The following is a 23,931-nucleotide window of genomic DNA, read 5'->3' on the forward strand; positions in this document are numbered from 1 at the left end:
TATCTTGCTCTTAAAGAAAGTTTGCCAATCTCTATACTATATCAAGGTACAGGGATGTTCATATTTATTGTATCTCTGGTGTGAATTGCGTCCTTTAGCATTATAAAGTATCTTTCTTTGTCATGGCCAGAATTCCACCTTATTTGATGCCAGGCTTATAATTCTTGCTTTCTTTCTCTTTTCCAATTGACTGATATATTTCTTCATTTTTAAGTTTTCTGAATAACTTTGGTTTAGATGTATATGTTATATACAGCATGAGTCGGCAATACAATTTGAAAGTATTTTCTTTTTTTTTTTTTTTTTTTTTTTTTTAAAAGGTTAAGTCTACCTCCCTCCTTTTTTTTTTTTTTTTTTAATTTTTTTTTTTTTCAATTTTTATTTATTTATGATAGTCACAGAGAGAGAGAGAGAGAGGCAGAGACACAGGCAGAGGGAGAAGCAGGCTCCATGCACCGGGAGCCCGACGTGGGATTCGATCCCGGGTCTCCAGGATCACGCCCTGGGCCAAAGGCAGGCGCCAAACCGCTGCGCCACCCAGGGATCCCGAAAGTATTTTCATTCTAATAAGCGAGTTAGGCTCCTTTACAAGTGGATCAATTTGTTAAACTTTTAAGGTAGAAATAAGTTTTGTATACATTATTTGAAGACTCTTGAAGGTCCTCTAGTTTGTATAAACAATGGTAACATTAATCAAAATAGATAAAGATAATTTAGAGTTTTGAGTCTTATATTGGAAACTGTTGCTTTTCCCTTGAGTGTATGTGATGACAGTACTACTATTTAGCAGTTTTGTTGTGATCTGAAAACAAACTTGAGAGGAAAATGCAAGCAAATTATTGCTAGTATTGATGGTACTTGTCAGGGAAGTTAAAAAGCAGAGTTCATATCTTGGATAACTAAAAATTAAGCCAAGTAGGAAAATTTACAAAAAGATTAGTTAACTTACTCTTGGATTAATAAATAAGCATTTTCTGCTTATACAGTTTTAGTACAACCCCTTATTGAATCTGCTATTGGCTGAGCCTTATTTTAAGGATCTAATGGCACAAAATTGATTTTAAACAGTATCTCTCACCTCAGAAAGCTGTTGTCTAGGTTGGACCATAAGGGATGTCATTTTCATATATACATTTTTTTCTCAGAACTCGTCATTCTCCTTTCAATTGTTCTGGGGTCTTTGGGATTTCCCCCTCTTTCTTTGGATGGCAACTGAGCTGTACTTTCTCTCATGCAGGGCAGCCACTGATCACAATGTGGATAATACAACAGAAATACTCAGGGAGTGGTTGAAAAATGTACAGAGATTCTATCACTATGTGGAGTGGAGGCCTATGGATGAACCAGAGTGAGTAGCAAGACAACATTTTGTGAACTCTATCTATCTCACTTCCCTTAACCAGTTTTCTAGCCATTTGGGTGTCTAATCTTGGAGGCACTTATGACTTCTTGGTTATCACTGTATCTAGTAAATTACAAGGATCTGCCATTTCTTCCTTTTTTTTTTTTTTTTCATTTCTTCCTTTGACAGATCTTAGCTCTCTCTTCCTCTTTACTCCTGCAGCTACCAGCAAAGTTCAGGTATTCCTTAGTTTACAAATAAATTGCCACAGTATATATTTTAAAATATTGATATTACTAGTCATATTTTAAGTATAAGTCTCTTATATTTGGTGGGTCACAGTGAAAAGTTTTCATACTGTTTTATATATGCTGTGCTTCTTTACTTATCTTATTTTTGTAATCATTCCATAGCAACAATTAAGGAGTTTCTTCATTATTTTATGACTGCATAGTATCCGTTATGTGGATGTATCATAATAACGATGAATAGTCAATCCCCTACTGATGGGATTTAGGTTACTTCTTCTTTTAACCATAGCAATTTCTTAATTGCGTCCATATTCAAAGTCACCCTACATACTATACTGTCAAATTAACTTACCTAAAAAACTAATGACATGGTTTATTTCTCTGTTAAAAGGATTTTGGTGGCTCTCCAATACTCACAGAACAAAGTTCAAATACTTTAGACTTACACTTTTTAAAGATTCCATGAACTTAACACCAACATCTATCCACCTGTATTTCTTGCTTCTTCCCAAAAGAAAACTGTTTTGTCTAGAATATTCCTTTTACTTTCAACCCCGAGGTGTTACTCATGCTGGTTAATTCTCCAGGAAGGCCCTTTCTGACTTTGTAACCAGCTCTTATGCCAAATCCCACCTACCACAGAAAGCTGTTTCTAATCATTCCAGTTACAAAGATCTACCTTTCTCTCGAAACTTGTATTGCTTATTTCCTTCATCATCCTCTTTGACATGGAAATATCCTTAACTAACTTTGTTAATTAACTGTGTAATTTATGCATTTCTTATAAGTGATTTTTGGGTTCTTTGGCAGAGGTTACAGTATACAAATACTTCATATTTTCCCCTAGTGCTATATTCTTGGCAGGCACTAAATTAATACTTGTTGGATGAACAAATGAGTGAATGACAACATGAATAAGTGTATTTAAAAATGACTATTGTAAATGTTCCCAAGGCTACTGCAATCTAGTTTTAAAAATTGTAGAAGTAGAATACATTGAATTGCCTGAATTTTTACCCAGGATAAATCATTTGTTGAAAGCCAAACTCATATAATAATAATAAATGCCATTCCAGAACAGCTCTTTTTTAGTCTCTTTATATAATCATTTCATTATATATGTATATACAGATATATTTCAAATCCTAGCATATGGTCCATATATCAAACAAAATTTAACAATGAAATTTGAACACTATAAAAGATTTTGAATGCTTTTGTGGAGTTTCTTATAATGGAATTTGGCCTAACTAGAACGTCCAAAAAGACTATATACCTACCTTGCATCCTGGTAATTTTTTCTGTTCCCAGATCTTGACTAAATATATTGTATGTCAAGATCAGTGTGAAAAATATTGGTGAAGGCATTTTGGGGGCAATATATTGAGAAAAACAGGACTTCACCTGATTTTCATTGAAACAATAATTGGAAAGACATCTTAGAGAATCCCTATGTAGGACATAGACTTATTAATCTTATTTATATAATGTTCTCATTGTTTTTGTAATTTTTCATTCTCTAAAGCAAAGGTACTGCTAGCGCAGCTATAAGAACTTGAAATGATGGCCAGATTTGGGCTACTGTGACAGTATCAATACTCATACCAGTTGGAAGCTTTCAGAAGGGTTCTTGAGGGTATGCCAACCTTCTTGACAATGTGGCCATGTGAGAGTCCTGCCCTGGCTGTTTTGTAGATGTTGATAGAGATTCCAATGACATGCATCTGCTTTACGATTTCACTCTACCTGGGACGGATCAGTGTTTTAGGCTCTGTGAAATCCTCTACTGATACTTGATCAAGTAAATTTAACTTTTTTTTTTTCTTTGAAACTCAATTTTGTTGCTGCAAAATTTCTAAGTTTATCTGATGGCAGAATATATTAAAAAGTGCCTAGGAACATGAACTTTGGGGTTATGACTGGATTTAAATTCTGACTGTGCACCTTATTAACTGTGTAGCATTACGCAAATAAATGACTTACCCACACTACACCAGTTTCCTCATCTGTGAAATGGAGAGAATGTTGCTACTATTCTTGGAAGGACTCCTTGGATTCTTCTTAGAAGCCACTGAAATATTTCATGTAAGGATTTGTGTGTACAGTAAGCACAAGTTACTTAATCCCTTTTTCTTTATCTATAATATGAGGAAGATGGTAACAGTAATAGTACCTACCTCCTAGTGTTGATGGAAGGTAAAATGAGTTACTGCATATAAACATTTGGGACAGAGACTGAAATATATAGCCACTAAATAATTATGTTATTATTATTATTATTATTGCTATTACTATTATCATTATTATTATTTTAGATCTTACCCTGATGAAATTGGACCAAAGCATTGGCCAAGCTCCCGGTTTGCCCATGTGATGAAACTACGGCAGGCAGCCCTTCGAACTGCGAGGGAAAAATGGTCAGACTACATTCTGGTAAAAACAGATGTTTGATTTCTTGACAACTATTATCTAAAATGTGTCCAAATCAATTCTCCAAAACCTAGGACTGTGGGAGCTATTAAGACAACCTTTTGTTTAAGAACCAACTCCCCCACTTTTTTCTTTTTAAGTAGGCTCCACGCCCAGCATGGAGCCCAACGCAGGGCTTGAACTCACAACCCTGAGATCAAGACCTGAGCTAAGACCAAGAGTCAGAGGCTTAACCAACTGAGTGACCCAGGTGCCCCTCTTCTACTTTTTGATAAAGACACAAGGGAAAACTTGGGGAACTTAATATTGGGGTACCTAGATTTGATCTCTTTCATGCAATAGGCATAAGAAACTCTGAATCCTTTTAGTTCGTTGGAATGCTCTGGGGAAGATTTCTTCTTCTTCTTCTTCTTCTTCTTCTTCTTCTTCTTCTTCTTCTTCCTTCTTCCTTCTTCTTCTTCTTCTTCTTCTTCTTCTTCTTCTTCTTCTTCTTCTTCTTCTTAAGATTTACTCACCTCTTTGAGAGATAGAGAGAGGAGGGGCAGAGGAAGAGAATCTTCAAGCAGACTCTTGCTGAGAGCGGAGCCTGATGCTGGGCTCAATCTCACAACCTTGAGATCATGACCTGAGCTGAAACCAAGAGTCAGAGGCTTAACCAACTGAACCACCCCGGCACCCTCCCCCCCTTTTTTTTCACCCTCCCCTTTTTAAAAGAGATTTATTGGGAAAGATTCATAATAACTTTCTGGACATTTTTTTCAGATATAAAAAAAGATTCAAATTAACACCTCCAAAACTCCATTCCTTTTTGTTCCTCAGTGATTTGGGGGAAATGTCATTCCTCTTTTTTAAGAGATAGTGGATTATTACTTACAGTAAGCAGCATGTCCACCAGCATGCTTATGGCAGTTCCCTTTCCTCCCACTTCTCACACAGGTGATGTCATGGGTTCATATGGATGCTCTGCATACAGTGGTTTTGTATCACAGCCGAGGAATCCAAAGCTAAGGGAACCCACTGCTTTTATAGAAAGCAGTAAACAGACATGCTCTTTCTGTGGGAAAATATCTTACTTCATCTCTCAAGGTTACCAGCTTCACAAATAGCCCTGAGAAATGGCCCAGTGAAAGAAGCAGTCAGGGCTTTGGAATCCTGGGCAAAGGAATGGCTTGCTTGGCCAAATCACTTGCTTGGCCTCTTGGTTGCTCCTAATCATGTTGGGTTCTCATAATTTCTCTCTGTGAAGAGATTCCATCACTTTTCTTAGAACTTTGGGAGTGGTCCAGGCAAATGCTGGACTTAATGACTAGGGACCAGGGTTGTCTTCTGTCCTTGTCCTCCAGGAGCCAAACTCAATGGAAAGGAGGACAGCGTCCTAAGCAGCAAGTTGCTACAGTCCCCATTTCCCTCCTGAAAGTTGACAGGGGCTTTTTTCTTAGCAATTTTATGGGGATCAAGTTCTTCATCTGTAGCCCCCAAAATATATTTAATTCTTTTGCTGAGCATTTTCCAGTACAATCCTGGAAATAACACCAATAAAGCAAAAAAATATGATTTCATTAGACTTGTCAATATCTGCTCTTTCACTAAACTCTGATTCCTAAAAGGAATAGTTTTGACCTTTGTCCATCCCCATCTTGTAGACACAACAAAAATCAGCCCAATATTTTATGGCACACACCCTTTCTTTTTTCTTTTTTTTAAAGGCTTTATTTCTTCATGAGAGACACAGAGGGAGGCAGAGACATAGGCAGAGGGAGAGGGAGCCTGATGAGGGACTTGATCCCAGGACCTGGGGATCATGACCTGAGCCAAAGGCAGACACTCAACCACTGAGCCACCCAGGCCCCTGACACACACTCTTTCAATACAAATAGTTTCATATAAGGTTTCAGCTTCATGACATTTAACATTGTAAAGCTGTTTAAATGTCATTGAAAAATACAAATGCTGAATCACAAATTTGGGGTAAACAGATTTCATAAGAATGAAAGCTTCTGATTATTTTTGCACACATGGTAAAATATCCATAACAAGAAACTTATTATTTTATTTTTTTAAGTGTAGAGCTCAATGAGATTATTTATTTTATATAGTAGAATCTATTGTTAAACCATCCCTGTATATGAGTCAGCATTAACATGGACTTCTGCTAAGAGCAGGAAAAGTTTCATGAGTTGATATAATGTACTTTCAACAAAAATCTACTTCTAACATTAAAATGATATTGATGGATCTGTTTAGGGCCATTTTGGCATTACTATAGACAACCTAAAAAAGTCTGTTCATTGGTACCTAGTTTGGGCACTCAATGAGTGTTTCTGGATGAATCTTCAAGAGCTTTTGGAAGCTGTTAGTGGTGAATAACCACTCACCTGAGTGTGGGGTGGGTGCTGGTTGAGTGTGTACCCAGTATGGTAGCACCAATTTATTGCTTATGTAGAGCTAAACATGTGGAAGTTAGTCTAAATGTATTTTGTCGGGATCCCTGGGTGGCGCAGCGGTTTGGCGCCTGCCTTTGGCCCAGGGCGCGATCCTGGAGACCCGGGATCGAGTCCCACGTCGGGCTCCCGGTGCATGGAGCCTGCTTCTCCCTCTGCCTATGTCTCTGCCTCTCTCTCTCTCTCTCTCTCTCTGTGACTATCGTAAATAAAAAAAAAAAAATAAATAAATGTATTTTGTCTGAATGAATGCCATCCAGCTTTAACAAGTTTCAGTAAGGAGAATATAAATAACTGGTTCCATGTCTCATGAGCAAGTTTCTGTGATACTTCAGAAGTGTTGGGTTAGTCTTGAACCCAGTACAGAAAATTATTTTTTTTACCTGATTATTATCCTTTTCTTTTTCTAGTTCATAGATGTTGACAACTTCCTGACTAATCCACAGACCCTCAATCTAATGATTGCAGAAAACAAAACCATTGTGGCACCCATGCTGGAGTCTCGGGGCTTGTACTCTAATTTCTGGTGCGGAATCACACCTCAGGCAAGTCTTCTGGCTAATGAATTAAGGCTATCGGGTTTAACAAGGCAGCCATGTATCAACCATAGCACCATTTGCCTTTTTCTTCACTTTTTCCTTTGATACGTGTGTGTCATGGTGTTACAGAAGCAAGGACGTTCAGGAAAGGTGGTAAACTCAGGTCTAATGCATAATCCAATGAGTTCTTTTGTATTAATGAATTAGGAAGAAATTTTTCTAATGAGCTTAGTCTTAGAAGCTTTAACTTAAACATTAGAGCTTATACTTTTTTCCTCTCCGATTCTGAGATTCTTTTTTTTAAATAGGATTTTTTGGTTGTTAAAATATAAGAACACTACAGAAAATTTTGGAAATGGAAAACAGTAAAAAAAAAATTGGGTGACTCCCCACCACTCTAACATCATGGATAGCAGCACGTGGTTAATAACTATATCATCAAGTAGCTATAATGCAATTTACATAACCATTCTCATAGTTTGAAATTATTCAAATTGTTTGCAACTTTTAACTATTATAATGACCATGATTACTAATGTACGTTTTTCTGTATTTAATATTATGTCCTTAGGACAGCTGCTTAGAATTAGAATTACTGAGTTGTAGAGTGTAAATATTTTGATGACCTTTGATATTGTTGCCAAATTTATTTCCAAAGATATCTAATAATCAGAACTGCTATGGTAACTGGTTTTTACAAAATTCAAGTGAAAGACAAAATTTTAAATTTCCATCATCTCTCTTTTTCATTGTAAAACCTTCGAAGTCCAGAACTCTATTACAGCGAATGCTTCTGGCTGATTGTATTTTTAATTCTCTATTTAATAAATTAGATAAAGAAATAAATTAAACTGATCAATGTAGTATATATCCGTACAGAATAAAGCCACACCAAGGGGAAAAAAATGCAGGTTAAATGTGTTCTTATATGCAAAGGGCTAAAATTTGAGTCCCTCTTTTATATTTAATTTGGTTTTGGATGCAGAATGAGTCTGGTGGTGTGCTGATAAATGTTTAATAACTGGCTTTCTGTTGGGGAAAAGCCCTGATTGGTCGCATTTGCCAGTTTTGATAGTATAAGTACTCCCACTATGCAAACAACTTAAATGTTGAAGTGAGGGAAAGGTTAAGTAATTGCAGTGTAGCCACTTGGAGATATAATTATTAAAAATATACAAAGCTGCTGCCTGTGGTATTTTAGAATGGTGGGAATTAACATGATTTTTTTTAACAGATTTTAAGCTATCAATATGTCAACTGGCCTAGAAAATTTCTGAAAATTTAACAAACAGTAACTCTAGTGCACTGCTGGATGAGCCATTCCTTTTTAGTTATGATTATTTCCTGCAGTTCCAAGAGACTTTGAATGCATGTTATCCACATCTCTCTTAAGGAGACGTTAAGTTCATATTTATAAAAGACATTTAATTCCTTGGGGAGAAAGTGTTTTATTAAGTTCATTTAAATTCATACACTCTCAGTTAATAATCTGCAGTGTTTCACATAGTACAACCACTGGAGGGCTGTTTTTAATGAGTTATGCATCAACACCAGGAAAAAAGGGTGGATTACCCTAGTAACTGCAGCCTCTAGGTTTTTATTATCTCCTTATTTGCTTTAATCATTAAAAGCAAACAGGAGAAATGTGCTCACTTATTTTGCACAGTGAAATAGAGAGCAACTTAGGGGCAATTCTAGTTTTTCTCTATCTTTTTTTTGGCTTTCTACCATCCTCAGTCAGGCTTCTGCTAGCTAGTGCAGGAACAGAAACAGCCAAAGACTTCATAGGCTAAAGACAGGCCCTGGTTTCCAGAGACTTCAAACACATCCAAAACAAAATGACCATGGTGTTGTCTGGCCAAGAACAGGAATTACTGCCAAATCATTCTTTTTTTTTTTTTTTGTCAAGAAAAGACACATCTGTCACCTATGCTTGTCTGCAGGAGGCATATTCATCCTCTCTCTCTTTCTTTTTCTCCCTTATTTTTTCTGTTTCCTTCCACTCACCCTGAGGATATTCAATGATTCATTGTTATGAGTTTTCCAAACCTTCTCATTCTGAGAATATTGTTCCTAAGTAGTCTAGAACTTTGTATTTGACATGAGTTCTTGGGCAGTGCTGCAAATAACCAGTGTTTCCTTTATCCCCTGGAAGAATGCTCTATAAATTGAAGGATGTTAAACAATCCTTAAGTTAAAGGCTAGGAAAATATTGTAGTAATAATGATACTTCAATAATGAATTACAGTTGTCAGAGTCTCTTCATAGATCTTATCACATCATCCATTCTACCACCTGTGAGAGAGACCAATCAGCTATTATCCCATTTTTCAGGAGAAGAAAGTCAGCTCAAAGAGGTTAAGTGTAGGCTGAGACAAACAACTAAAGGAAGGTTAGGATGACCATAAAACTCACATCTCCCCCTCTGTTATTATGTGGTCAGTGTTAGGGTGAGTTCAGCTAGAACACCTGCCCAGGCCCTGAAGGAGACATCAGAGAGGTAGAGGAGGCTGCAGGGCCTAATGGGTGGGTCCTGACATTGCAACAGAAAATGTGACCATAAAATAAGGTGACTGCTTGATGAACACGTGAGAAGTTCTCTATCCACTGAGTACTGTGCCCTTCAGAGTGCTGGCTCACACTCATTCGCCTAGAACATTTTTGGAAATGCCTTTCAAAGCTTCCACATGCATTTAGCATCTTCATACATACATCATACCATCTTCCTCTTTTCTGGAACAGATGTGAGTTTTGGCAGTGGTCAAGTTACAATTGGTACCACTGACGTATAAGCTCCAGTGGACTCCATAGTTTGTGAGGGTTCAGATTGGGGATGTCTATTTTATCCCTAAATCTCCCGCATCTAACACAAGTACTCAGTTGATGTTTTTTGAATGAACAGTTAAGTCTGGGGAGAACACAACCTGGGTTATTCCAAGCCAGTGTGTTCAAAACCACAGAGTAAGGAGATTGGTTGTCCTGTGTGCTCATCCAGAAGGACCTTTCAAAAGCCAAATCCCCAAAAGAGTATGGAGCAGTGGTGGCTTCACCAGAAGACTGAATAAGGAACTGTGTGAATAAGGAACCCCATTTGTAGGTGTACTGGAGTACTACCTATTGCATTAAAAATATTAGCCGTGCAATGTAGTAATTTTAAGATTAGCCAATATTTTTTGATGCTTTCTTGGTGCTTGGCACTACTCTAAGCATTTTTCAGATTTTTACCTCACCTAATTTTTACCAGCAACCGCATGGAGTAAATGGTTCCATCATTCCTGGTTTACGGATGAGGACATAGGCACAGCAAAGTTGAGCCACCTGGCTGATACCTATAGACAATAGGTTGCTGAGGTGGCATTTGAACTCATGTAGCCAGATGCCAGAACCTGTCCTTTTAACTACTCTGTCCCACCACTTCTTAATACTTCCACTTTGTATCTAATTGTACGTCAGCATAATATATACTTTTATGAGATCATTAAATCCAGAGATACGCTGAAACCAAAATTATTTCTTTTTTTTAAAGATTTTATTTATTTATTCATGAGAGACCCAGAGACATAAGCAGAGGGAAAAGTAGGCTCCCTGCAGAGAGCCCAATGCAGGATTCAATTCAAGATCCCGGGGTCATGCCCTGAGCCGAAGACAGATGCTCAACCGCTGAGCCACCCAGGTGTCCCAAACCAAAATTATTTCTGATCACAAGACCCTGTGTTATTTTCTATGCATATAGCACCTCTTGAGCTCCACTGGAAATTCATAGGCCAAGATAAGGAGAATGGAAGTGACTTTGCTTGAGGACTTCTCCTTAACTGGTGGTAACTTAGAAGGAGTGAGCCTAGCAGAAGACTGGAAAGATGAAACCCTCAGGTCAGAGGACAAAGGCCACCTGTGTCTGTCTTACAGGGCTTCTATAAACGGACCCCAGACTACGTTCAGATTAGAGAATGGAAGAGGCTGGGCTGCTTTCCTGTCCCCATGGTTCACTCCACCTTCCTGATTGACCTCAGGAAGGAAGCCTCTGACAAGCTGATGTTCTATCCGCCACACCAGGACTATACCTGGACCTTTGATGACATCATCGTCTTTGCCTTCTCTAGCAGGCAAGCAGGTACTGTTTGTGTTTGGTTGTACTGTCACCATGGAAACACTGCCAATAACCAGCTCCTTTGTTTTGTGCATCTTCTCATAAAACAGTCCTATAGAAAGCTTTTTTCCCCCCAGGTAGTATTAGAGACCATTGTTTGCAATAACCACACCAGCACACTCCTTGTTGCTGTCCCTATGAGCACCAATGACCAAGAGCCACTCTCTCTGGACATCTACTCTTTCTGGAAATCCACTTTCTTTTGTTTTTGAGTGCTGGGGAGACAGTGCTGGTGATGGCAGCCATGAGCAGGTGATAGGTTCTCTGCAGTGCCACTGTGCATCATTTTGTTGACTATAGGGATTTGTTTCATTAGGAGCCTCTGACAGAGGCCCAAAACAACACTGGCAAAGACCTCAGACTTTAAAAATCTAAGTTTATCTCTTAAACAAGTCTGAGCTGATATAGTGGCTCCGTTCCCCATAGTGTTCAGAGACTTGGGCTCCTCTGTTACTTCTCCGTCCTCCGTGAGTATCATCCTTAATCACATTGTCCAAACTATCTCATTGGAATGGATACATTCTAGCCATTGAGTAAATGCTGGAGAGGGAAGGGAGTCCTCCATTTAAGGAGTTGAACATACCATGTCCATGCATATCCTCTTAGCTAGAACTTAGGTACAGGTCAACGCGTAGCTGTAAGCGGGGCTCAGCATGTGCTCTTTATTCTAAGCAGTCTAAAGCCCAGATTTCTTACTTTAAAGGAGGAGGGGACAGATTTATGGAGGCAACCAGCAGTCTGCCACAGTCCCCATGAAAGGAAAGGTAGAGCCGATGATCTTTCAAGAACTACTGGGAAGCATTTCCAGTGGGTCCCGCAGGTTTTTGAACAAGACAAGTCAGTAGGAGGGCAAGTGACTTCTCTTGTGACACCCTGCACGTGAAGCCAGGGAGGATTTAATTCACTGTGGCAATTCAACAGGAAGGTACAGGACATTCCTAAAGCAAAGCTGTATTCTCAGGGTCATTCAGACCTTCCTGAGAGAAGTCGGGTCCCATTATCAATGAGTCAGAAATGTGCCACTTAAACACTAGCAAAAGTGAGCTTAGGAACCAGGCAGATGGCGAATAGACTCATGTGGCCATATAACTTATGGTGGATGAGATCAGGACCCCAGGCAGTTGAGGCAAGTGAGAATGTTAATACGAATTCAAGCTAAAACTCACCCATCAGGCATCTTTAAAGCTATAGGTGTTCCCATTCATTAGTTGTGGACTTGGTAGGAATGAGAATATCTGGTGGGAATGCAGAAAACTGATTATTTCCCCTTGGCTGCTAGAGCCGTATAGACCCTTTGACCAGGTGTAGGCATTCTTTTTTTTTTTTTAATTTATTTTTTATTGGTGTTCAATTTACTAGCATACAGAATAACCCCCAGTGCCCGTCACCCATTCACTCCCACCCCCCGCCCTCCTCCCCTTCCACCACCCCTAGTTCGTTTCCCAGAGTTAGCAGTCTTTACGTTCTGTCTCCCTTTCTGATATTTCCCACACATTTCTTCTCCCTTCCCTTATATTCCCTTTCACTATTATTTATATTCCCCAAATGAATGAGAACATTATAATGTTTGTCCTTCTCGGTTTATGTATACAATGGAATATTACTCAGCTATTAGAAATGACAAATACCCACCATTTGCTTCAATGTGGGTGTAGGCATTCTTTTAGCCCCATGTCAGGGCGGAAACAGGGTTCTTATCCTCATCTGGATTGAAAGTTTCTATGAAGGTTCTTGGGTCGATGTTAATGGAAACTGCCTCTTTTCAATTGGTCCATGATTTGCTCTGACTTCTCCAGGATGGGAACCAGACTCAGGGCCTTGGCATTCCTTTGAGTTGTGCCAGTCCCTTTGCTTCCGAGCTTGCAGTAAGGATGTTTCAAGAGAGTGAACTATTCACAATTACAGCAATGGTCCCTTGCCTCACAGAGTCCTCTTTGATAGTCATTACATAAGGTGGTATTGTGATCCATGCACTAAATTATTAGGATTTTTTTTTTTTTAAACCAAGAACTGGATTTGGGGCTGGAAGAGTGACACGGGCTGGATAGGATTTTTTTCAGCTCTGTCCTTTGCTTGGCCTATTCACTCAGACTTCATTTTTTGTGGGTCAGACTCCCATAGGCCTTCCCAGGACATTGAAAACAGGTGGAAAGGCCCAAATCTGTTTTGTTTTGTTTTTAAGAAAATAAAGGAGAGGGAACCAACACTCTAGGCCTTGCCTTCATTCCTGGCATCATGTTAGGCTCCGTGTTACTTGGGGAGACAAGATCTTCACATGTGGAAATATGAGTAGTAGTTGTGAAAAAAGGAAATCCAAGGATCACATTGGGGGTATAAACTATGAACATGTCAGGAGTCAGGCAGGAAAGAATGACTGTCATTTGGGGGAATGAAAGAGCTTTCCTGACAGTCCTTTGGAGATCCAAATCAAAGCACTTCGCTTCTCCCTTGCAAGAGTCTTGATGAAAGATGATTTGTGTTCTCTTGTTCTCACTCTGTGAAGCTCCCTAGCTGTGTTTCATCCATTGAAGCATCATTTGTTAAAAGTCCAAAAGGCAATAAAGGGTAGACGTGTACTTGGCAGGACCATCTAACCACAGACCTTGATCCTTAACCTTTCACTTCTGACTCCAATCATTGCCACATGGAGGCTGATGAATGAGAGAAGAAGCAATCCAAGTGTGCTGGTTCGCTGGGGAGTGGCTGCTGATCTAGCCCCAGAGGAGAAAGCACGGGGGTCATAGACGAGTCTCTGTGGCTACAGTGAAGCCAAGGTCAGGAGTTCACTTGCCACTGTGGCCAGGGATGTGGGCTTTGTACCATGGCCACAGGAGCCATCTCTGGCGCCAACTCATCATCTTCTGAACGTCTGCTGTCAAAAAAGGCAAGAGATGTGGGTGACGGGCAGGGAGATCTGCCTCCTGCACATCACTGGTGATAATCAGAAGTGCTTCCCATGTGCAAGGATGGCAACTCAGAGTTATTACTGGTTCCGAGGCTTGGCTTTAGAACCCTGGGCAGATAGAAAGATACTTGGCATTGGCTCTTTAGGGACAAAAGTTTCATGCTAATGACTTACTGTATGAGCTTGGAGAAATCATAGCCCCTCTGAATCTGATGTGTCATCATCAAGGATAAAAATAAGCGTATCAATCCGCAGCATTAAGGTACTATGTAAGTACAAGAAAATGTTTGACATTTTCACAAGTTCAGAGCTTCGATATAGAGTTTCATTTACCATTCTTTTTCAAAGGTGAAGAAAATTGTTTTCTCCAGAAGTAACTTTCACCGAGAGTACCAGATTCCTTTATAGGCCTTAATTATCAACACATTTCCTTTTAAAATTTTTATATTTTATCAAACTATCCATGCACATAGTTGAAAAAGCTCAAAGGGTCCTCCAGGGTTTATTATAAAATCAGAAGTCCCCTGCACATCACCCCCCTGTACCATCATGTCCCTCTTCTAGAAGACAGATAACTTTTAAACTCTAACAGATGATGAGAGAATTATAATATTATATCCATGTTTCTAACTAATACACTCATGTTGCTACTTCTTGATTCTCTGGATTCACTTTAGACATCATCTATTGGCTGTCCACTATAGAAGACAAGGATTTAGCTCTCTGTCTTCTCTGTGCCCACTCAGGACAAACACATTTTTCCCAACTCCCAGTCCTCTTGATAGAATCACATGGTAATTTAAGATAGGTCAGTGGCCAGTGTTTTTTGTTGTCAGAGTTATGCAAACCTAATTCCAAGCTGAGCCACTTTTCAACTATAGTTAGTTTTCCTTCCATATTCAACATAAAAATGGACTTTTTCTTTTGCTTAGTTTTATTATTCCTAGTACAATCTAAAACCAAGCCCTGATTGTCTAAAACCCCTGTTAGAATGGTCAGATTTGTGAGATGTTCTTGTTGCATATTTGTTAAGATGTCTCTCCTGGAGCCTTTTTTTTTTCTTCAAGATTTTATTTATTTATTCAGGAGAAACACAGAGAAAGAGAGAGAGAGGCAGAGACAAAGGCAGAGGGAGAAGCAGGCTCCATGCAGGGAGCCCAATGTGGGACTCCATCCCAGGACCCCGGGATCATGCCCTGAGCCAAAGGAAGACACTCAACCACTGAGCCACCCAGGCACCCCTCTCCTTGAGCCTTCTGATGTACTCTTATCTGAGTGGTGCCAGTCCTATCCACCCCAACCTAGGATGCCCCTTCTTGTCCTCTCTGTGTTGATGCTCCTGTCAATTATGTCTTACTTCCTCCGTGTTTTCCATGATCCGCCTCATCCCTTCTTCCTTCCCCTTCTCCTTCCACATCAGCTAGTCACTTTTGAGAAAGTGTGAGGGTAAAGTAAATACTTACAACCTTGCTTGTGTGAAAACGCTTTCTTGTCGCTTCACGTTTGATGGACAGCTTGGCTAGGTCTCATCTCCTCTTTTTACTGAAGCTTTGGAAAGCTGAGTAGTAAAAGGATCTACCTCATTAGGATTGAGAGGCAAGCTAACCATGAAATTGTTTCCCTTTCATTTCCTGATCTCATCATGATTTTGTAAGGGGGTACATTTTGGTTTGAAGCTCCTCGGAAGCATTCGTGAAATTAGAACTAAATCACAAGAAGTTTGGAAGGACCTCAAACACGTGGAGGTTAAGGACCATCCTGCTAAAAGATGAAAGGGTCAACCAGGAAATTAAGGAAGAATTAAAAAGATTCATGGAAACTAATGAGAATGAAGATACAACCATCCAAAATCTTTGGGATGCAGCAAAAGCAGTCCTAAGGGGGAAATACATCGCAATACAAGCATCCATTCAAAAACTGGAAAGAACTCAAATACAAAAGCTAACCTTACACATCAAGGAGCTAGAGAAAAAACAGCAAATAGATCCTACACCCAAGAGAAGAAGGGAGTTAATAAAGATTCGAGCAGAACTCAACGAAATCGAGACCAGAAGAACTGTGGAACAGATCAACAGAACCAGGAGTTGGTTCTTTGAAAGAATTAATAAGATAGATAAACCATTAGCCAGCCTTATTAAAAAGAAGAGAGAGAAGACTCAAATTAATAAAATCATGAATGAGAAAGGAGAGATCACTACCAACACCAAGGAAATACAAACGATTTTAGGAAGCATTCGTGTGGACAAACAGTAGAGGTTTTGAGTTCACTTGGTAAAGCAAGAGAAGTGACGGCACTTGCTGGACCAGAGGCAGATTCAGTAAAGGGGAGGCTGAAGGCCCTTTTCTTTCCCCATTCTTCTCTGTTAATGCCATGAGACAGCTTCACGTGATTTGGCAGGTGACATAGCTAACTGGAGGAAATTTCATCTGTACAGCATAGAGAAGTCACTATGCAGGTAATTCTGTCTCTGGAAAGCAGAGATAATTATTGCAATTAACAAGTCAGAAGCTTGGACCCACGGACCAGAGCTTGGCAGACTTATCCTTGTAACTAAGCAATCTTTTCAGTAGTTGGGACTGTCAGTGGTTGGATCGCTATGAGTCCATCTTGATTCCTATATTCCTGGCTATCTGGTTAAACAGAGATGCTGCACAGCTCTTGGAGTTAGCCATATAGGGCCTGGAAGCCAGTGTTGAATACAAGAGGGCTGGGGCATTTTTCTGATATGGTCACACTGCAGGTTCTTACCAGGACTTGAAATGTAGACTTTTTTGTCCTTTTATGAATCTGTTACACAAGTTTCATGTCTGCTGGTTGACTCCAAATCCGTGCCTGCTATGAGAAGAGATAAAACCATGAAGAGCCATGGAGAATTCTAAATTTCTTTCTTTCTTTTTTTTTCTCCAAATGCCTAGATTTAGCTTTAATCATCTGTCAGCCTCACAGGATTTTCCTGTTTGCTTTCATATCAAATGTGGATTTTATTCCTCATTTTCTTGTTATTTCCTGTAGGCAGATTACAGTGTTCCATTCTGTGCTCTGGAATGGGAATTCCTTGCCTGTCCTTGATCCCTTCGTGCCTTTAGTGTTCCTTTCAGACCACGAGTATGCTTTTTCTTCAGAAGGAAAAAAAATCAATTTCCTCTGAGCTGAAGAATGGCCCATGGTTTTTATTAGCCTCCAATGCTGTGTTAAATTTTCTTAATAAAGAGCATTTTTGAGGTCTACAGACGGTGTCTGAAACAACTACTGTTCAGTTTCAGGGCCAGACTCAGCTTCGGCCACAGTCCAAGCTTTTTTCCCTTTACTTGTCTCTCGAGAACTAAGAACTATGTTTTCTGATTGATTGCTTTTATCTCTCTCTTGGGTTCTCAGGCATCCAGATGTACCTCTGTAACAGAGAACACTATGGCTACCTGCCCATCCCCCTGAAGCCCCATCAGACCCTGCAGGAGGACATCGAGAACTTCATCCATGTGCAGATAGAAGCAATGAGTAAGTGACCTGGGAGACTGGGTGATGATGGCTCTTGTTCCATTGCCACCGTGACCATACCAGCTACTTTCCCCCCTCCCACGACTGAGATCTCACAGCCATCAGGCTGCTATGGCTGAAACATAGCCATTCATTTGTTCATTCACCCTTAAACTTTTCCTATGTGACAAATGAATATGACAAGCTCCTTAAGGAGCTTCTGACGCAGGTGGCGAGCTGGGCACACAGGAAAGACATCTCACATGATGTCCTAAAGGCTCTGATGGTGATTTGCGGTGTGGATTTAAACTCTAAACTTTCACTGCTTTCTAATTATATGACTTTGGAAAAGTAATCTAACTTCCTTCGCTGTGAAATGGACATAAAACCGTAGAGTTTGGGAGCAAATTCTCTATGATATATGTAAAACGTTCAATAACAATAATTATGATTTCAACTTAATAATAGCTTATCATGTAACAGATACTAGGCTTAACATTTTTTTTTGTCCATGGTCTCATTAGTCCTTACAACAATCAAGGAAAGGGTTTTTGTTATCTCCATATTACAGACGAAGAAAATGAGGTATAAAAGATGTCAGTAACTTACCCTAAATCGTTTTGTTAAAGAAATGACAGATTTGGATTTGAACCAGTCTTGCTATCTGCAAAGCTCATGTCCTTAAACACTGCATCATTATTGCCTCTGGGTCTAGCATGGTGTCAGAACCAATAAATGTTCAACGATCAGTTGCTGTACTAATTATGATGTATAATGTGCAGTGGTGGGTAAAGGAAGAGGTAATGGATAAGCCCTGCCCAGGGGAGGATGTTGGAAATGACTTCCCAGAGGAGGGAATGTTTGCAGTTCATTTTCACACAGCATCTGAGGAATTCTGTTGTTCATCACGGGAGTGTAGGAGGTGTGTGTGTGTGTGGGCAGTGAGGATGGTTGGGGAGGCAGAGCAGGAAGTGAGACTGGAAAGTGGGCAGGAGCCCAGCCAGAAGAACCTCTAATGTATAAGAAGGTGTTTAGACTTTTCCTGAAATGAGGGGACCTCTTAAAGAGATTTGTAGCAGAGGAATGTCTGATTGAAATCTGGATATAGAAAGGTCACTCTCTTGGTAAGAGAAGTATGGCTGGAGCAGGGTGGGACACTGGATGGCTGGTCTCAGGCCAGAGGTGAAGAGATAATTTTGGACATTACATGGTAAAAGAGGCAAAAGATGGGGAGGATCTGAGCTAGGGCAGGCCTGGGGGAGTGGAGAGAAAGGAAGAGATTAAGAGAACCTTGTAACACAGGCTTGAAGGGACTCAGCCAAGAGTCTGTGGCTTAGCAAAAGGGAAGCAGAGAAAAACTTCTAAGTTCCATCTTGAGTGCTTTGGGATAGCTGTAGGAGTTTTAAATGGTGTAGAGCACTTAGAATAAAGGAGACATTTACAAATAAAAATCATGAGTTCATTTTTAGGCCCATTGAGTGGCCTGTGAATATCTATTTCCTGCTGCCCATCTTCAGAGAATAAATGCCTTGTTCATCCTATTTGTCTTGAGGTGTAGTCCTTTGCCGGTCACCTAGGAGGCTCCCAGTAAATATTTGTTGAATAATTGAGTGAATAAATGAAAGACTGAGTTTAGGTTGAAATGTCCAGTGAGTAGATGGAGAGATGAATCTATCAAGCTTAATGACGTTCATCTGAGATTCATCAATGAGATATTGTGATATCACAGCATTTCAATAAACCACGAGTGTGAGATGTGGAAGGGCATTCAGGTAAGATAAAGACTGACAAGAAGCTCAATGGGTTTTTTTTTTCAGCTAATGCCCATAACAAGGATGGTTTCAGAAAAGGTTGAATCAGAATTCAAAGTGTTTGAGAAGGGACTAAGAAGCAAGGAAATAGAGAAAAAGCAGATTTTCTTTTTTTAAGAGCTATGGTTGGGACCCGAAGGTAAAAAAAACAATAATAATTTAAAAGATTAATCAGAAGATTCCTTTAAATAGCAGGCTCGCCTACTGAATTTACATAAACTTCTGTTTGCAAAATATCAGTCAGCTCAATATACCAGAAGCACAGCAGTGGTGCTGAGCAAAGTATATCCATAGACTATACTTGGAATGAGGAGAGAAGCACTCCTACCATCACAACCTTTGCATGCTGATGTGCATGTGAGTTTGTAAGCCATTCAGTCTTTAGTCATCTCAGTGTCCCTGTGTTTGAAAAAGGCAACAAGAGACATTATTGTTCTCTAAGTATATAGAGAATAATAGGGATGATGAACAAAAAAATCCAGCATTTGTTGGGTATTGTCTTTTAGCAACCATTTCTTGAAAGAAGATAAATTGTTGGGGTGGGGGATGGATGGTGGAGAATAAGAATTGAATAGGGAGCTGGTTCATTCTGACAGTATTTCTTAAACCAGCTCTTAGGAATTTCTTTTGTGAATTTCTTTAATACGCACTATTTCTGCCTGTTGTCTATGTTCTAGACAAGAGTGGTATCTTACTGCCTTGTATCCCAAGCACCTAGCACAGTGCATGACATACAGTTGGTTCCAAACAAATATTTGCTGAATGTATGACCAAACAAGTAAAAGAATGAATAAGGGAATGCACGAAAATTATACTGCAAAGAGCATTGAATCTGAATCCAGAATAATTAATTTCAACTCAAGTTGTCGCTTATGAAGGGAGAGTTCACCTCTCCGAGCTTTAGTTCCTCTATCTATAGAGTGAGGATAATAGCGTTTACTTTGCAGGGGTGGAAGAGGCAAATGAAATGATGTACATCAACTCCATAAAATATTGAAGCATTGCTGTTATTATTAGGACTCACTTTGACTCTTGGTAATGTGCTACCCCTTACCGCCCCTGTTTCCTGGCCATCAGACTTGACTCCAAGTAGAGGTCGACTCAGAGATGGCCAGTAAGAGCCTTGCCTTCTCTTGTTGTCCCCATAGAACTGAGAGCACAGAAGCTTCTCTGTATGTAGAAACACACACATTGTCAGTAAAGTTTTTAATTATTATAAATTACAAATACACATAACACCATGCTATGCAAGTAGAATTCATCTGAGAAGAACCTGTAATTGGTAGCTGTCATTATTGATCTCCCAATGCAGACCAACTCTAATGCTAGACACTTTATATATGGTGTTTTATTTAATTCTTCTATTTATCTTCTTTAGCTATAATTTTGTTAAAATTTCAGATTCTGAATTTTAAAAGGTAGAACATAATTGAAGTAAGAAAAATAATTAGACAAATAAATGTTTGAGGGTAATAACACAGAAATATAGACTGGAAGCCCCTGAAGGATTAAGAAAAGGATTAATAATGAAATCATACCTGTCAAGTATCCTCAGGAAAGATGAGCCAGATGTTGAAAGCATCTGGCACAGCATCTGGAACCCAATGGGCAGTAAAGAAATGGTTGCTAAAAGACTATACCAATTGAAGCATTAGAACAAGAATTATATTTATGTACAAACATTGTCTTTTTACAATCAATGAGTCACTCTATCAAGGTACTGAATATTCAACACATTTTAACCAATTCTCTGTTTGGGATATATATATTTAACTGGAAACATAGGGCAAACACAAAAAAGATCCTAATGATGCAGTATAGTGCTTTGTAAGAGGAGCAGATATAAAAGCAGTTGGAATTTGGAATAGGAAGAAATTGCTGTAGGCAGGTGTATTCTAGGAGAGATTCAAGTCCTGGTGTTTCTCAAGCTGGACTTTGCTAGTATGAAGTTTAAACAGAAGGAGTGATACAGTGAGGACACTATAGGCAGAGGAAGAAGACCCAGCAAAAATATCACTCAAAAAGCATTCTCACTCTGGAAGAGAGTTGGCTTTGAATAGTAGAAGAAAGTAAAATTTGAGGGTTGGGGTGGCTTAATTGTTGTGGCCCTTGAATTTCCCAGCTAAGACAGAATGCCCATCCTAAAAGCAGTAAGGAGGCAAGGAAGTTTTTAGAAGAGAGAGTCAGGCTTTAAGTACTTATTAAACACTTACTGTATTCCATGGATTGTTCAGGATGCTGGAGATACAGCAGTGAGCAAAACCAGCAGAAGCTCCACCATCAATGAATTTATTTTTTAAAAAGATTCTATTTATTAATTCATGAGAGACACACAGAGAGAAAGAGGCAGAGAGAGAAGTAAGCTCCATGAAGGGAGCCTGATGTGAGACTCCATCTCCGGACTCTGGGATCACGCCTTGAGCCAAAGGCAAGACGCTCAGTTGCTGAGCCGCCCAGGAATCCCCATGAATTTATATTTCAACACAGAGAGATAGACAATATATCAGTGGAGCAGCCACATGGATGTTTGGGGAAAAAGTGTTCCAAGCAGAAAGAACTAGAGGGGCATCTGGGTGGCTCAGTTGGTTAAGCGTCCAACTCTTGATCTCAGCTCAGGTCTTGATCTCAAGGTCATGAGATCCCACACTGGGCATGGAGCCTACTTAAAAACAACAATAACAAACAAACAAACAAACTACAGAGACTGTTAGGAGAGCTTGTTGGCAGAGCCAACAGGACTTACAGAGACCTGGATGAAGCTAATGAAGGAGGGGAAGGACTCCAGATGACACCAGGACTTTGGCCTGGCATACCACTTAATAAAATGGGAAAAGATTTGAGGAGGGAAATTTTAGTCATGTAAGCTTATGATATTTTTTTTAAACATCCCAGTGGAGAAGTTAGGAGATATTTGGATGTGAGTCTGGAGTTTAGGGAAGATACTCCAGCTGGAGACAGACATTTGAGAGTCATCAGCATTAAAAGGACATTTTAAGTCATGGAACAGTGTGAATTATTTAGTAAAAGATCATAGGAAGAGAAGAGGGAAGGGAAGAGGACAGATCCCTGAGGGAGACAAACAGCCAAAAAGCTAGAAGGAAAAATTGAGAAGTGTCTCAGGAAGGAGCCAGATGCTGCTGAGAAGTCCAGTAAAAGGAGGATAGGGAATTTAACATTGTTTCTGTCAAGATAAAGATCTGTGATGACCTTATAAGAGCCACTGCAGTGCAGTAATGGGGACCCAAGCCCATGGGAGTAGGCCAAAGGGAAGACAGTGGAGATATGAGAAAATGGAATCTTGTTGTGATGGGGATAGAGAAATAGGATGGTGGTTAAAAGGGAATGAGAGGTCGAAGGAGAGATTGTTTTTTTTTTTTTAAGATAGAATTTTAGCATATTCATACATTGAGAAGAAGGATCCAATATATAAGGAGAACTGGATGATGCAGAAGAGAAGAAAGTAGTGTAAGGCCGAAGTCTTTGAAACAGCAAGAGGAAAAATAAGAAAAGAAAAGAAAAGAAAAGAAAAGAAAAGAAAAGAAAAGAAAAGAAAAGAAAAGAAAAAAAGCAAGAGGCTTTGTAATCTACGATGGTATTGGTGTTGTCCTGGATGGGAACAGAGATGCTCCTTTGCAGAGGGGAAGGCAGCAGGTCTAGGTACAGATGCAGCTGGGTTTGTGGATTTGAGGCGGAAGGAAAAGGTAGGTCTCATTTGAATATTTTCTTTATGAAATATGTAGTACATCAGTACGATACTGGAGATGTCAGGAGAGAGGACAAGGCATAAAACAGATCTCTTGGAGAGTGGGAAAGCAAATTTACTATGGAAGCATAGTTGCATCATTTGGCAGTGCTGAGTGCCAATGTGACATCTGTGGTTGTAATTTTAAACTGATTCAGTCAACACAATTGTGTGAATTTCTCTCGCAGTATTCTTGGTGCTAAGTAAGTGGATAACCAAGTTTAAGCAGGATTGGGATTTTACCAAGCAAGAGCAATGGAAGCAAATCAAGAGTCTTTACAAGGGGCTGTGGACTGTGGGCCACCGGGGTCGGTGAAGGATCTCAAGATGGCTGGGTGAAAACTTGCTCTGAAAACCATTGACTGGGTAGCTTTTGGGGAGATCATACCCCGAAACCGGAAGGCCATTGCCAACTCCCTGAAATCCTGGAATGAGATGCTTACCTCCAGGTTGGCTACTCTTCCAGAGAAACCACCTGCTATCTACTGGGCTTACTACAAGGCCAGTGTGGCAAAGGCTGGCTTGGTAGATGACTTTGAGAAGAAGTTTAATGCCCTGAAGGTTCCTGTGCCAGAGGATAAATACACTGTCCAGGTGGATGCTGAGGAAAAAGAAGATGTGAAAAGCTGTGCTGAGTTTTTGTCCCTCTCAAAGGCCAGGATTGAAGAATATGAAAAAGAGCTGGAGAAGATGAAGAACATAATTCCATTTGATCAGATGACCATTGAGGACCTGAATGAAGTCTTCCCAGAAACCAAATTAAACAAGAAGAAGTATCCCTATTGGCCTCACAAGCCAATTGAAAATTTATAAACGTGAGGAGAAAGCCCTGGCCCTCATATCATAAA

The 23,931-nt window shown here is 39.7% G+C and overlaps 1 protein-coding gene across 3 annotated transcripts in view; it reads left to right on the forward strand.

The window, feature by feature from the left end:
* COLGALT2 (collagen beta(1-O)galactosyltransferase 2) overlaps nucleotides 1-23,931 on the forward strand; it is a 117,647-nt gene that overhangs the window by 72,194 nt on the left and 21,522 nt on the right. For all 3 annotated transcript variants that reach the window (XM_072830919.1, XM_072830916.1, XM_072830918.1), the window contains exons 2-6: nucleotides 1,238-1,348; nucleotides 3,909-4,026; nucleotides 6,875-7,009; nucleotides 10,910-11,114; nucleotides 17,432-17,551. In XM_072830919.1, coding sequence (XP_072687020.1) covers nucleotides 1,335-1,348; nucleotides 3,909-4,026; nucleotides 6,875-7,009; nucleotides 10,910-11,114; nucleotides 17,432-17,551 — 592 coding nt within the window. In that variant the 5' untranslated portion in view covers nucleotides 1,238-1,334. The remainder of the gene's footprint in view (nucleotides 1-1,237; nucleotides 1,349-3,908; nucleotides 4,027-6,874; nucleotides 7,010-10,909; nucleotides 11,115-17,431; nucleotides 17,552-23,931) is intronic.

This window comes from Canis lupus, chromosome 6 (genome assembly GCF_048164855.1).
Source record: "Canis lupus baileyi chromosome 6, mCanLup2.hap1, whole genome shotgun sequence".
NCBI classification, from domain to species: Eukaryota; Metazoa; Chordata; class Mammalia; order Carnivora; family Canidae; genus Canis; species Canis lupus.